This window comes from Molossus molossus, unplaced genomic scaffold, assembly GCF_014108415.1.
Source record: "Molossus molossus isolate mMolMol1 unplaced genomic scaffold, mMolMol1.p scaffold_m16_p_7, whole genome shotgun sequence".
Taxonomy (NCBI): Eukaryota; Metazoa; Chordata; class Mammalia; order Chiroptera; family Molossidae; genus Molossus; species Molossus molossus.
Genome location: NW_023425401.1, coordinates 90,662,890 through 90,677,672, shown reverse-complemented (window position 1 = coordinate 90,677,672; position 14,783 = coordinate 90,662,890). Strand labels below are relative to the sequence as shown.

Here is a 14,783-nt window from a genome sequence, read left to right as displayed (position 1 = left end):
GCGGCTCACCTCAAGGCGGTGCTGTACATTCACAGTGAATGGAGCTTCCCTAAATAGAAACTTGAGGACAGGGAACCCAGCCTACTTTTATCTCTCCAAACCCTCCTTCCTCCCTCCAGGTGGCTGTGGCCATAAAAGAATGATCCTACAATAAAAAGCCCCTAACGTGGAAGAGGAGGGAATGAAAAAGGAGCAGGTTTCCTGGGCTGGAAACCTGTAGATTTTTCCTAAGTGACACAGGGTGAGGGTGGCTTTATGAAAGGTGGAAAGGGACAGCTGTCTCTTCAATGGAAACTTCACGTATTAATGGCAGCCTTGGGAAAAGCAATGACCCCAGGGAGGAAGTGCATATGAGGTTTGGAAGCCAGGCAACTCTGATTTCTGGCTCTAGCACTTTTCAGCTGTGTCTCAAAGTCTCTTTCCTTCTTTACCTGTAGAGTGGACTCAGTCATTTTGATCACCTCACAGAGTTGGTGTGAGAATTAAAGAAGCCCAAACAGAAGAAGCAACGTATAGGATAGTTCAAGATATCTTCCAGGATGCATTACGAAGTTCATGATGCTTAGGCAGTTGAAATTCACTGCAGAGATGCCGAATGGGGGAAGAGGACCTGCCTTGCTCAGGGCCTGTCCTTCATTCCCATCCTCTCTGTCTCTGGTTGCCAGTTCCTGTCTGCCCCCACGTTCCCACCCCACCTGGGTTGTGAAAAGAGGCTCCTCAGGCTCCCAGGCTCGCCCGGGTGTGGGCTGTAGTTACGCGCGGCCGCCTCTAGATGGAACTTTCTCACCAACACAAGGCTGGGTCCGGCTGCCCCGGCTCCGGGAGGCGAGGGCGCTCCCTCTACCTCGGGCTAGTGCAGGTTGCCTGGTGGAAACTCGAGGGGAGGGCCTCGGGACTGTGCACGTCGACCCCGGAGGGTTTCCATTAGCTGGAGGTGAAGGGAATCTCGGGGTTTCCTTACACTCGGAGCAGCCGCGAGGCGCGGGTCCCCAGGAATTCCTGCGCACGTCTGGGCTCTTTGAATCAACTCAGTAAACTGCGGGTCACCCAGACCGCCTGCGCCCCTTTCTGCACTGTGCCCGCAGCAGGACCGTCTTGGGGCCACCTCGAGCTCCAGGAGCTCTATGAAAGCCCCTCCTCCCCCCAGACCCTCGGGGGACCTGACTAACTGCTGAACAGCAGTGCATCTCGGGGCAAACTTTGCAGGGCAACCGCCCGGCCCTCCGAGCTCTACTTTGAGCATCCTCGAAAAGGAAGCGGTGGCGGGACACTTGCCATCTGCTATGTATTCTTCACCGGGACCCCTTCAGAGCGGTGCCCATGAAGCAGGACCCGGGCTCGCAGTTCTGGACTGTGTGCTCCGGCGGGGTGGCCGTCGTGAGGAGCCTTCCCGCGTGGGACCGTGCTCCTCAGGCAGTCTGAACTGCTTGGCTCCTTCCAAGCCATATTTCTCCTACCCGCCCCCTCCCCGCCGCCTTTGGGTCCTCCCTTTTCTGTTAGGGGCGGGGCGGGTGGGGTGATTTTAAAATCAGAACTGTTGACATTTTTGGTCCCCACGTCTCGCTGAGGGCTGGGGTGATGTAGTGCGGAGGGGACTCCGCCGGGTGAACATCTCTCTCCCTGCCGGCGCCGGGGCAGCTCAGTGACATCGAAATCCAGAGCCTCCCTCCCCTCGGGGTTCCTCCTCCCGCTTCCCGAGGTGACTGGTTGGCGCGAAGCGATTGGCGACTCGGGGTGCGATCCCGGCAGCGGCTCCCCGCGCTGCGCGGGGTGAATGGCCGCGGGCGGAAGATCGGGAGGCGCCGGGCGCAGACCAATCGCGGCCGCCGGTGGGAGTATTTGTTATTCACATGGAAAAGACTTGGCGCCGGCTGGGCCAGCTCAGCCCCCTCAGCCCGGAGACCAGCCACAAGTGCGGCCGCGGTGCTCGCCTCGCGAGGCGGTGGCGGCGGCGGCGGCGCTGACATGGAGCTGCAGCCCCCCGCCGGCTTCCTCACCTCGCCCTCTGCGGGGAGCAGGGTAAGACTTGCCGAGCGGCAGAAGGAGGAAAAGACGAAAGCAAGTGCCGAAGCACAGGAGAAAAAGCCCCTACCGCAGCTCCTCCAAACGCCGTGCTGCAGGAGAAAGGAGAATCCCCCCGATTTCATCCCCCTTTCCGTCCCTCCCTAGCCCCCCCCCAAAAAAAAACTGGCCAGTGGACCGCCAGCCAGGTGCACCGTTCCCTCTTAGACCACTTTAGAGATTGGCTTTTCCTGGGCACAGTCCAATGGCCTTGCGCACCCGCACCCGGAGTCTGGGAGAGAACTGGCGGGCAGAGGTGACGGAATGAGGGGCGAGGGAGAGGAGGCACCAGGGGGCGAGGGGCTGGCCAGGCATTGGAACTTGATTGGGTGTTTGTTGATTTTACGTTGCAAAGAACAAGGCAGCCACCCCTCTTGTCTTCCCATGATTACATTCCAGTGAACAGGTTCAGAAAAGAGGGAGGCTTAGCTCGGAACTCCCAAGGCTTGGAGATGTGATCCCCCAAAAGTTTAGCCAGCGAATGGAAGACTGAAGGGTGAGGGGAGGGGGCCGGCGCCCAGGGTGCTCTGCCGGAGCGTGTGGCGGTACATTTCAAGGCGCCCTTCCTCCGCTTGCCTGCCCTGGGCGACTCCTGGATCTGCCCCGGCGGAATCCGGGCTTGCGCTCCGGGATGACGGGATGACGAGGTACCTGCGTTCTGCGAATCTAACGGGTGGTATTTCCAAAGTTAGAGGCTTCCGGGATGCGCTGGGGTAACCCCGGTCTCCCTGAGTGTAGGGTGGGTGATGAATGTCTCACCAGCATCTAGGGAAGGTGGGGGTCGCTGGTGGAGCCCGGAGATTTGGGGGTTATGGAGACCCCGCATCCCTGCTCAGTTTATGCTGCCTTGAGTTTGCGTTCTCCGTTAGCACCGCGAGGCTGGGATTTCCGCCCCCCCCCCCCCCCATTGTGGCTTTAGGGAATACACTGGAGTTCCGTGTCCTGTTGGGGGAGGGGAGGGGAGGACTTGTTTTGTGGGTCTTGAGTTTAAGAAGCAAAGGCAAATGCGCCGGACAGCTCCTTCGAAGCACCTGCGGCCGGCGGGGCCCTAGTTTCGGGCGGATGCGCTCTGGGCGTGGGCGCTCGGGGCGGCCAGGTGCGGCGGGAGGAAGCTGGCACCCGGGCGCGCCGGAGGCTGAATCCTCTGGCGCGCCGGGCACTGGGCGGTGTGGGATAGGCAAGAGCCACCAGGTACTTCTCCGGAGGCCCTGGACTCTGCCGGGAGCGCAGGTAAACTGCTGAAGGAACTGAGAAGAAAAGGGAAGATGCGGCGGGCAGGAGGGGAACGGGGCTGGGTAAGTGGTTTCGGGCTGAAAGGGAGGTAGAGGTAGAGAACCCTCTGAGCTGCCGAGAGCCATCCCATCTGCTCTGCCAAACAGCTCAGGGATCCCTCTAGGTTTGTACAGTTGGCGAAAATATAATAGACTCAATCTCTCTCTCTCCTTCTCTCACACACACGCCCCCCCCCCCCCCCCCCGGTCTATCTGACAGGCCCCCTTAGTCCAAATGAAATGCAGAGGGATGTTCGAGTCACCCAACTGCGCAAGGCGGCACCCCCACTTTTCCTTGAAGAATTGTTTTTGCGGGGCCCAAACTGCAGACCCTGGGGTTAGAGGGCGTCTGCTCGCCCAGGATGGCGGAGGGTAAAAATAGACCTGTCCGCCAGCTGCGGAAACCCAAACCTCCCAGTCCGCCAAGCGATCCCGCCAGGTGTGTGTGTGTGGTGTGTGTGTGGGGGGAATGCCCTGCTTGCTGTTTGGGGGCGATCCTTTCCCACAGACCTGACGGCGTGGGAGTCTCACGATACCCAAGAATATTCCCCGGTCTACCACCGGGATCGAATACAAATCCTGCCAACGGACAGAACTGGAAAACAGGGTTGGTGGTGGGAATACTGACAAGAAAAATAATAAACCAGGGAAATACATTCGGATGATAGCTTGTGTTTTGCTTGGAAAAAAAATAAAAAATAAAAAGAGAAAAAGAGCCACCAGCAGGTAGATCTTGGATAAACAACTTATTGCATTTGATTGTAATTCCTATTTTCTGTTATGAAATTGTTTGTCAATAACTGCATATGGCTACAGAAGCCACGTTAGTTTACCTTGGTCACTTGCTTGTGAATAATGTCTTGAAAGATCTATGTAGGAGACAGAATCAGCTGTGTAAAACTCATTGCCTGCTCTTTGAAAATATGTGGTTTGATAATTTTGAAGAGAAAAGCCATATTCATCAGGGAAAATGAAGTAAGATTTTAAAATGTAATTTTCCCATTTCAGATTCAACTACCTGAGATAAAAACAATTCTTGCGTTTAAATCAGGGCTTTGGGGAGAAACAGCTGAGAGGAGGCTCTCTAGGAGAGGATTTATCTAGAATAAAAAAGGTGCTGAGAACACAGCTCTATTGTTTTACTTAGGCTTGATTTGTTCCATTTGGTTTGTTATCTAGTTCTGCCCTGCCTTGTTTGCTTTGTAAATTATGAGTATTTGAATAATTCTAAAAACATCTAAATCCAAAAGGAATAGATAAAAGCATCAATGAATGCAGGAAAAAGTTAGAGGTCTGGAGAGATGTGCTCTTTTCAAAGTTGGCTGGGCAGGTTGGAGCTGCTACAGGGCTTGCTTAATTGGTATTTATGCAGCAAACAACCAGCTGACGTTCGTGTTGACAATATCGCATGCCAATCTTTGTGTAAAAATGTTCCATTGTCTTCAGGGCATGAGGTACAGAACTGTATACACATGCTCCTGGTAGCAATGACATTTTTCCTTCCAAGTTTCCTTCCCACCATCTTGGTCCTGTCCTCAGAATGTCCAACATGAAAAGAATCTTCCTTTAGTCTGGGGAGTGGAGTTACTCTGTCCCAGTGTCTTAAAAAGAAGATGCTGTCTGGATTTATCTCTTGACTGGACTCACAACAAAGACCTAGTTATGTCTTCATACCTGTCGAATAGGCTGCTTTTCAAGCTTCAGGAAACTGTTGCTGTTTTCTTGATAGAACCTGTGTAGACATCAAGGAGGGACAGTCACTCTATACTGTTCTAGGAGAGGATGTGAACAGAGAGCCAGTTGTATCCTATTGTTTCAGTGCTAAGAACGGATTTTCTGTTTGCTAGGAATTTAGATTCCTTCCCTTCTTTTCTGCCTTCCTTTCCTTCCCCTCTCCCCCCTTGTCCCTTTCTCCCTCCCTCCCTCTCTTTTCTTCTTGGCTCTGAGAGGAGTTTTTTGAAATTTTTAATTTTCATTTCTGCTTACTGCTTTGACAAGTTGTAAGGAAGTCACTCACTGACTAAGGACCTTGAGCAGATGCATTCTTATCCCAGGACCTGCCTTCTGAATGGTGGGCACTGTTGAAGTGATTTCAGGGCCACTGCTGGAGGCTTCTGAGTCATGGTAATTCCCAGCTTTTTGGCTTGTTACATTGCAAGTCTTTACCATTATTAGAGACATTTCTTTGGTAAAGAAATTATGGATCTCCTGGAAATTTCTTATAAATTCAGGTGTTCCAGCTAGGGGATGACATTAATGCATCTTCAGGTTTTGATACCTGTCAGTGAATCGACTCACTCCTAGGGAGGGCCAAGGTAGTGAGAGAACTGGGTCTTAAGATCATGACTTGTAGGACACATTAGCACTGAGGGAGGGAGAAGATTCATGTCTGGAGAAGGAGGAACAGGTGAGCTGAAGTGGGAAGGTGTAGGACAGGCCCAAGAAGAGTATGTGAGGTTGCTGAGCACCTGTGCTGCCAATTTCATACTTTCAGGAAAGGTTATGCCTAAAGATAGAAATTTGCTGGCTGTTTATTGACTAACTTTTCTAGTGGTGATGACCCTTAGTGGTAGACACTCTGCATTATATTCCGCATGCAACTTAGGAAGGTTTCCCTTGTCTTCTTTTCACTGGGGAAAAATATCTTGTCACCACTTCCTTGGGATAGCCAGTTGCATGCTTCAAGTGTCCATGACCTCAGCTGTCTAGGTCAGACATTGTATTTCCATTGACTTTTCTTCTTGTGCCCTTTCTAGTTTTCCTTCAATTTCCTTTGATTTCTTGGACACATGACTTGTTAAGATCTCACCAGCCCTGAGTATGATGGGAAAGTGGCTTTTTTATATATTCTAAGCACAATACACCAGCAAAGTATTTTTCTAGGACTGATTGTTCAAAAATAATACTCATGTGAAATCTTTAAAAAAAATTTTTTTTTCATTATTGAGTTCTTTTTTTTGTTTTTAGAGGGAGAGGAAGAGAGAGATAGAAACATTGATGAGAGAGACATCTATTGGCCACCTCCTGCATGCCCCCCAATGGGGATTTGGCCCACAACCTGGGCATGTGCCCTGACCGGGAATCGAACTGGTAACCTCCTGGTGCATAGGTTGATGCTCAACCACTGAGCCACACCACCTGGGCTACCCATGTACATTCTTAAAGTATGTACTTTTATTTCACAACCCTGGGAGGTAGCCAGAAATCATTACTCAGTTCAGAAAAAAGAAATTGATCCCAGGTTAAGTAACTTGCCCAGTGCCATATAGTGAGTACTGAGGGGAGTGAGTTTAGAACCAGGGACTTCTCAGACCCCAGGATACCACACTCACAGTTTACATTACCAAACCAGGGTTAGCTCCCTATCCATCATGATGTCCTGCACCCAAAGGGCATTGAGTAAGGGAAAGAATGTAGCAGCATTTTTGCATTTGAATTCTGGATCAAGATTTTAGACATGTTCATATAATATTTCTGTTTTTAGTTTCCATGTATCCCAAATGGAGGCCATGATACCAACTTCATAGGTATATTTTATGAAGGAAATGAGTAATGTGTGTGAGGATCTAGGTACATGGTGGGCATTCAGTATAGGTTGGTTTTAGCCCCTTCCCCTCTTCTTAAATGATAAATACTATAAGAGTGGCTTCTCATTACTTTAAATATGGTCTTTATATGCAATAGCTTGTCATTAAAAAAAAACAAACCTGTGAAAATTGAATTCTACTAAATCAGATTGTATTTTAAATGCACAGGGGATTTAGCTATTTAAAGGAAATCTGTGGTGAATTCTGTTGAAATGCACATAATCACTTTCTTTTTTTATCTGTTTAGTAAGTTGAGCTTCTCATGTATCAGATTTTCTTAATATGGGACTTACTTGTACAGAAGAGCCTTCCTAACCCTCTCACTGATGGAAAAAAGTCACTCAGCTTGCAAACAAAATCAGTTATTGTGTTCATTTGGCAGCCTCACTCTAGTATTTGAGCATAATCTCATTTTCCTTTATTATTAAATAATAGAATCTTAGAATGGGAAGCTGGATGACACCTTAGAGATCACATCACGTGGTCTATCTCTCTCATTTCTCAGCTGAGGAAATGGAAGCACACAGAGGTAAAGTGTCATGTTCAGTGTCGTCAGCCAGTGACTGTCAGACAAGGATCCAATTCCAGGCCTCCATTACCAGGGGAGGGCTCTGTCTGACCTGTCCTCACTCTGCCCCCTCCAAGATTCCAGGGCTATGCACACATGTTTCCATATAGAAGATGATAGATGAATCTGATGCATTTTCTAAAACAACCAAAGGAGCTGCAAATGTGGGCGGTTTCAAGCAAAACTGCTGGATTTGCAGTTTTGCAAGTTGATGACAATATTCAACTTAACCTTTTTGTTAAAGAGCTGAGTGCAATCCAGCATAGGGATGCTGTTTGGCCTTTTATGAAAAAATAAATTACAATTCTTGGCTACTGGTATTCCTCAGTGAGGATTTTACCATATCATGTCTTAAAAACATGTGCCAAGTGCAAGGACAGACGTGGTTTGGTGACTTTGTTCTCATTGGCATTAGGCTGGCCAGGAAACTTGATTTGAAAGAGAGGTGTTTGGACAAACTGTATTCGATATTCTCAACCTTTTGAAAGATTCAGAAATCACCCTGCCCTGGAAATGCCCCCCCTCCATCCCCTGATTGTTTAGTATACTCTTAATTAGTACATTATTTTTCTTAAGGAGCTAACCATTGAAGATATACACATTTCTGAAAGATTTCAGTGGATGGGCAAGGGTTTTATTCTCATGTGTGCTGTCACTGCAGCATTGGGGGCTTTTTCAATCCTTGGGGACTTGAGGATTTTGACTGTGGTGCCACTTACTGGCTCAGGGCCTTGGGCTGTACTCAACCTTTCTGACTTCTTTTCTTATTTGTGCAAAAGCTAATAACTTGTGAATGAAAATTCAATAAGATACTCTGTTAGGCACTTGAAACTTTGATAGGGAGAAGGTATGTAGAAAATAAGAAGCAGAAGAATTTAGGGCCCTGGCCCTTGCAGAGCTGTTCATAGTACTGGCCTTTTAGGAAACAGTTGTTAGGGAGCCACAGAATCTAGTTTGTGTGTGCGAGCGCTGTGCTCCCCAGCAGACCCAGGCCAGCGACACAGCTGATGGAAGTGCTAATGATATATGATGAACCTGTGCTTAGAATGGGCTGGGAGGGAGTGAGCAGGAAGGGCTCCCAACACTAATGGTTAAGCCTCCTTCAAGGTTGTGAAGCCCCTCTTGTGGGATCAGAGCTAGTGCGAGGCGTCTGCTTCCCTCGCAGATCAGTTCTGGAGTGCACATCTCAGACCTCCTTGAACAAGTCCATCAGCAAAGGTGAGGTTTGCACCAAACCCTAGAGGAAGGGAAGTTTGAGAGGAAAAACTGTTTCATTTTAAATCAAGCAGAGAACAGGAAGTAGAGCCATTTGGCTCTGTAACGTAAAAAGGCCATTATTTCTTTAAAATTCATTGGCTCCAACGAGGACGAGTTTAGATGAAAGCTCATAAGAATTGCATGAGAGCAAGATTAGGCAGCATAAAATTATACAATGAAACTGAATTTATGTAGTTTTTTTTTTTTTTTTTACAAACTTTCAAATATATATTTTTTCTTAAAATTTAAAAAGGAAATTAAATGTTCCAGCTGTCAAGAGTCTATGATTTTTATAACAATGTATCAGATTTTGAAATAAGCTCACTATTTCAATATTTTAGCTCTGATTTAATTTTAAAGTGACAGAATTCAGTGAACACCTCATCAACTGGGCAAATATGGAAAAAGTTGCTCTGCTTTAGTGGAAAATGAGTTGCAGACGAGATTAGTGATGGTAGCTCCTGTTTAGTGAGCCCTCACCCTGTGCCAGGCACTGTGTTTTCTGCAGGCTTGTCACCCTTTACAGGTAAGAAAATCAAGCTTTATTTAGAGAGGTTATGTGCCATTAGTTCTATGTTGCAGAGGAGGGAGCTTAAGCAAAAATTCAAGTGAGCTGTCCAATAAATAATAAGCAAAACAAACCTCTTATTTTCCATTTAAGGACATTTATCTACTAAATACAACTAATTCCTGTCTCACTGCTATTTAGTCCCCAACCTTTTCTTAGCTTAAAGTTCTAAACAGACCTATGAGATACTAGAGACACTAAAAGTTATTGTAAACATGAATACTTTGAAAAGAAACCCAGTTTTATTTCTTCCACGATGGTACAGCAATGGAACTAGGTTAATGCCACGTAAGTACATAAGGATGATTTGTAATCAACAGATGGACCATTTTTTATGTTAGCCTATAACTGAAAACCATTTATTCTCTGAAGTGTTTTAAGCACTTGGGAAGCGGCTCTGTGAAATGAAGCAAGACTGGTCTTTGGAGAACAACAGGTTCCCTTTTCTTTCCCCATAAAAATTTCTCTTTCACATATTCTTTTATTCTGTGCTCTGTCAGAAAGGATATGCAAAGGGTCAGCCCAGCCATGTGGACCTGATCTCAAGTTCTGAATTAGTGATCAGAGTTAATGAGGTTTTACTGTCTTATAACTGGTCTTCCTTGTGAAACTATAAAACACAATTCTATTTTCCTTAATGGGTGGTTGGTGCAATTTACGGTCTATCACTTACATGGATTCAGCCAGAAAGTCAAGTTGACTTTCTAAGTGTTTCCTTTTGTGGAATGACTGAGGTCAGGCTGTTGTTGAATCGCAGATTTTTCTGAAGGAGAACCAGCTACAGGAGAATTGCATGTGAGAAATATCAGAAAGGACTAAATATATTGTGATAGAATAGAGGAAATCCAGGGCTTAGCATGTGCCAGGAAGCCGGGGATGCTTGTCATAGGCAGAAGAGAATTATCTCAGCAGAGTGGGCCCTTGGCTGTATTTCTGAGTATCCACTAGGTGTCTACTCAGAAGTCCAGGGAAGTGGGCTATGACGAGCCTCGTGTTCTAATCTGAAGGCTCTTGGACATATGTTCAGTTGGCCTCCAGGGAGGCACCATCCTTTCCTTTGGGACAGGGAGGATGGAATGCAAATTTTATAAACTGGAAATTGAACAAATAATGGAAAATACAAACAGATGTTGGTTGTCTAAGGTAGAGGAAAACTGTCAAAATTTCAGGTTTTAAATCTATCTATCTATCTATCTATCTATCTAGGTTAGAAATGAGCATTAGGTTAACCATACTGCCAAAATAAGTTGGTGCTGTTTATTCTCTTAATTATGTGCATTTTAAATATCAGATTACCTTATGTTGTCAGTTCTTGTTTTTAGTTAAACCTCCTCAAAAGTTGTTTGAAAGAAGTTCATGGAATTCTTTAAGAGTGAAGGTCCTAGAAGAAAAAAAATTTTTTTAAAAAAAATACGTTTTTGATTTTTTAGAGAGAGAAGGAAAGGGAGAGAGATAAAAACATCGATGTGGGAAAGACATCTCTTCAGTTGCCTCCTGCACGTCCCCTACTGGGGATCGAGCCCACAACACGGGCATGTGCCCTAACCCGGAATCAAACCAGGACTTCTCAGTATGTGGGACGTCTCTCAGTCTACTGAGCCACACCGCCTGGGCTCAGCTTATTAAAAAAAAAAAAAATAGTTTTGCTTATAGAAATTTCCACTCTAGCTTATTTCTAGTCTTGATGAAATAACTGTTTTCCCCAATGAGTCAGATAAAATTCAGAACTGTAAACATACCCATTGCTTTTACCCTGACATATTTTATAGGAAACTCTGACAATGGCAATAGGAATAGCTTCACACATAACCTTCCCTGTGTGTTTAATTTTCAAGCCTTGGTTTTGTTCTCACAGAACAATAAGATAATGTATATGCAATAGCTAATATTCTATGTAAAATCTTTTCACAAGCTATGAAACTTATACATTTTGGGCTCCTTGGGTAGATTTCTTGCTTTTTTTCCATGATTGAATAATCACTTTTTTCCCACTGGGAAATCTGAGGCACCAAAAAAATGTTATTAACAGATGACTGGCTTGTTGAATACATCACAGAAAATAACCTTTCATTATGATTTTGTGGACAAAATTTAAATGCTAAATTCAGACAGCTGTAAAAAGTAAAAATAGGTTTGAAAAGAAATAATGCCATCAATCGCAGGATTTTTACCTTCACAGAAATTAGATTTATTGAAATAAACTGGTAAATAAAAATACTTTCTGGCTTGGGAGAATCAACCTAGTTTCTGATACTTTTTCTTTCCCTGGCTCCAAAAGTGTCATCAATCTCTCTGTTTAGATGCAGGGCAGCCAGGTGTTCAGAATCAGAGGGGGACAAAAAGAATTAGCTTCTTGCTGAATGTGGGGTGGGGGAGGTTGGTGTAAACAAGGATTAAATTATGAAAAATCTAGACCCGTTGAACTGAACCCCTTTTTTCCCTCCTCCTGCCTCCAGGAATAATTCTGCTGCAGGGCTGACTTCAAGGACATAAATTGTTGACCTCATCCCAACATCAGAACCTCAGCTGTTACTCCAATTTTTGCACCATTCCAGGCAAGTTGACTTTATGTGGAAATAAAATTGAACCTTAGGGGTCTGATGGAAATTCACTGTGACATTCAAATCAAGAAAACTTGCTGAAGCCCACAGAGCCTTTTACCCATGGGCCCTGATGGTAGCCTCCAGAAGGTGCAGCCTCAGGTGGTCCCCCTTCTTCTGTGGAAAGAATAAACTTTGGGTCTTGGATTGCAACGCCACCTGTGGAGAAAATGGTATGTGACGGAAAGCGATCAGCCTCTTGCCCTTGTTTCTTCCTCCTGACTGCCAAGTTCTACTGGATCCTCACAATGATGCAAAGAACTCACAGCCAGGAGTATGCCCACTCCATACGAATGGATGGGGACATCATTTTGGGGGGTCTCTTCCCTGTCCATGCAAAGGGAGAGAGAGGGGTGCCTTGTGGGGAGCTGAAGAAGGAAAAGGGGATCCACAGACTGGAGGCCATGCTTTATGCAATCGACCAGATTAATAAGGACCCTGATCTCCTCTCGAATATTACTCTGGGTGTCCGGATCCTTGACACATGCTCCAGGGACACCTATGCTTTGGAGCAGTCACTAACATTTGTGCAGGCGCTGATAGAGAAAGATGCTTCCGACGTGAAGTGTGCTAATGGAGATCCACCCATTTTCACCAAGCCTGACAAGATTTCTGGAGTCATAGGTGCTGCAGCCAGCTCCGTGTCCATCATGGTTGCTAACATTTTAAGACTTTTTAAGGTAGGTAAAGGCATTGTCTTTCTGACCATTGTGAAAGCATAATAAATTGTTCTGACACCCATGGCAGGTTTAAGAAGAAAGCGAAGATGGTGAAGACGCTCATAGACCCTCTCAGGGTCACCCAGTTTTTCAAGAGGATTCTGTGTCTGCGTTTCTACATGTGTGAATTGGGTTCCATTAGTTACATTTAATTGGATTAATTGTGGCTCTATTTTCTTCTGAACAGACAGAAAGATGATAATTTTTGTGACATGTTGAGTCCTCAACATCTTGGAGTATCTTTTTTTACTAAGACTCATTTTAAATCAAAGCAAGTATTTTTAGAGAGTATAATGAACTCTTCACACATTTATCATAGGAAACATTTCTATGGTATTTGAGGTATAAGATAATTTACTTGGTGAAACTTCTTTCAAGTGGGATTCTCTGTTATGACAAAAGTTCCTGTGTAAAGAAACAGTATTTATTACTAATGTGTAGATGGGAGTGACACTCTGGGCTAGAAAATGGCCATAAAATTGTCAGATTTATTATAGATACAGTAGAGCAGAACCTATTAATTCAGACTGCTCTGATGCAGACTTGGAATAATTATATATAATTCTTATTGAGTTAAAAGTTTAAATTTAGCAGGATAATCCAAGACTTTTTGACTTAGATTTCTATTCAGATGATCTATTACTTATGAATTATATTTACATGTTGAGTAAAATTGGCAAAATAAAACGATGTCTATAACAACACTTTGAGAGTATAAAGTGCCATAAAAATAGTCATTGTAACTCACCATTTTTTATTAACTTTGTCATTTTATTTGTTAATATCCATTACGTAGTCTTTTGTAATGACAATTTTTTTTTAATTGAAAATACTTTTCAGTTTGATTTCTCACTCTGTAACATGGCTTTTCCAACATATTCTGAACTGATGAGGCTCTGCTCGGTATTGAGAAACGGTTCCCATGCCTGTTAGATTTAAACTTACTGAAAGAATATAGAGAATTAGACAGGTGGCAGATCTAGTGACAAAAATGAACCAAGTGATGGAAAACTTCACAATAAAGATAAAAGGAATCAAATCAAAGGCTTTCTGGTTTGGAAGATATCTTGGAGGACCGTCAAGTCTGGTTCATCTCACAGGCTGGAATCCTCTCTGTACCCCCACCCCCAGAGTGGCTGTCCAGCTTCTGTACGAATTCCTTTAGGTTAGAGAAGGGAATACTAAGAGGCAGCTTAATGACTAACTGTTTTCAGATTGATGAAATTTTCTCAAATGAGGATGCTGCTGAGCAGAAGCAGCTCTCTGTGTCTAAGGAGTACTGAAAAAGCACAAGCAGGCCTCAGGGAATTCCAGAGGCCTTTGAGCAGGACATTAGGAAGAGCCCCATGCAGTGAGAAGGACACATTAAAATAGGCAGCCAAGGGTGTTCTCATTCTTCATCTCTGGAATCTTTTAAGGGGAACTAACAAGTTGTTAATAATTTATCTTGGGCTTAGCTGACCCCTTGTCTGGAGGCAGAATGCAGAGCCAGGACACCACAGGTTTCCCCTCACCCTGGGATCTGGGTTTCTCCCAGCAGTCCCAGTTCTGAGCCACGTGGCATTTTCTGCTCGGGTGACATCCCCCTCCAACCACCTTCCCAGTTCTCTTTTCTCTGACTCGATCTCCGTCCCTGCCTTCTGCGAAGCATCTCTCTCTGTTCTTAACTCAGCAACTGTGGCCCAACAATACCCACTTTCAGAGAAGAGGAAAACCTTCATGAACATCTTCTCCCTTCGGTTACCCTCTCCTTATGTACTAATTCTGGTTTCCATCGATCCCACCAAAATTACTCTGAATCCATTCTCCTTCCCGTAGTCTGGTGCCACATTAGGCAAGGCTTTGAGCCATGGGTGGGAGAGATAAGTGCTTATTTGAGATTCCCAAAGCTTCTTTACATTAATTGTGCCACAAAATTAGCTTATCTGTGCCATGGGGATATTAATATTGTTAGGTCGTTGGATGACTTTAATGAGAAAATGCAGGTGAAGGGTCCCATGAGGACCTGGCCAAGCTTTTTGCCTCCTTGGTCTGCCAAAGGGAACCTCCTTGGGTCACCTGAAAGGTGGGTTTTGTTTTTATGTGGTCTGGATCTGGCTTCTTTCTGCTCTGTTCTTCCCTCATTGACTGGCCAATTCTCTCCTTACTCTTT

At 45.3% G+C, this 14,783-nt stretch overlaps 1 protein-coding gene across 6 annotated transcripts in view; it reads left to right on the top strand.

The window, feature by feature from the left end:
• The first annotated feature begins 1,878 nt into the window (after window positions 1-1,878).
• GRM8 (glutamate metabotropic receptor 8) overlaps window positions 1,879-14,783 on the top strand; it is a 759,794-nt gene continuing 746,889 nt past the window's right edge. For 2 of the 6 annotated variants that reach the window (XM_036246517.1, XM_036246519.1), the window contains exons 1-2: window positions 1,879-2,019; window positions 11,769-12,592. In XM_036246517.1, coding sequence (XP_036102410.1) covers window positions 12,083-12,592 — 510 coding nt within the window. In that variant the 5' untranslated portion in view covers window positions 1,879-2,019; window positions 11,769-12,082. Of the gene's footprint in view, window positions 2,020-2,458; window positions 2,709-11,768; window positions 12,593-14,783 lie in introns of those variants that run through there. The other 4 variants (XM_036246521.1, XM_036246520.1, XM_036246518.1 and 1 more) reach the window with 3 other exon arrangements.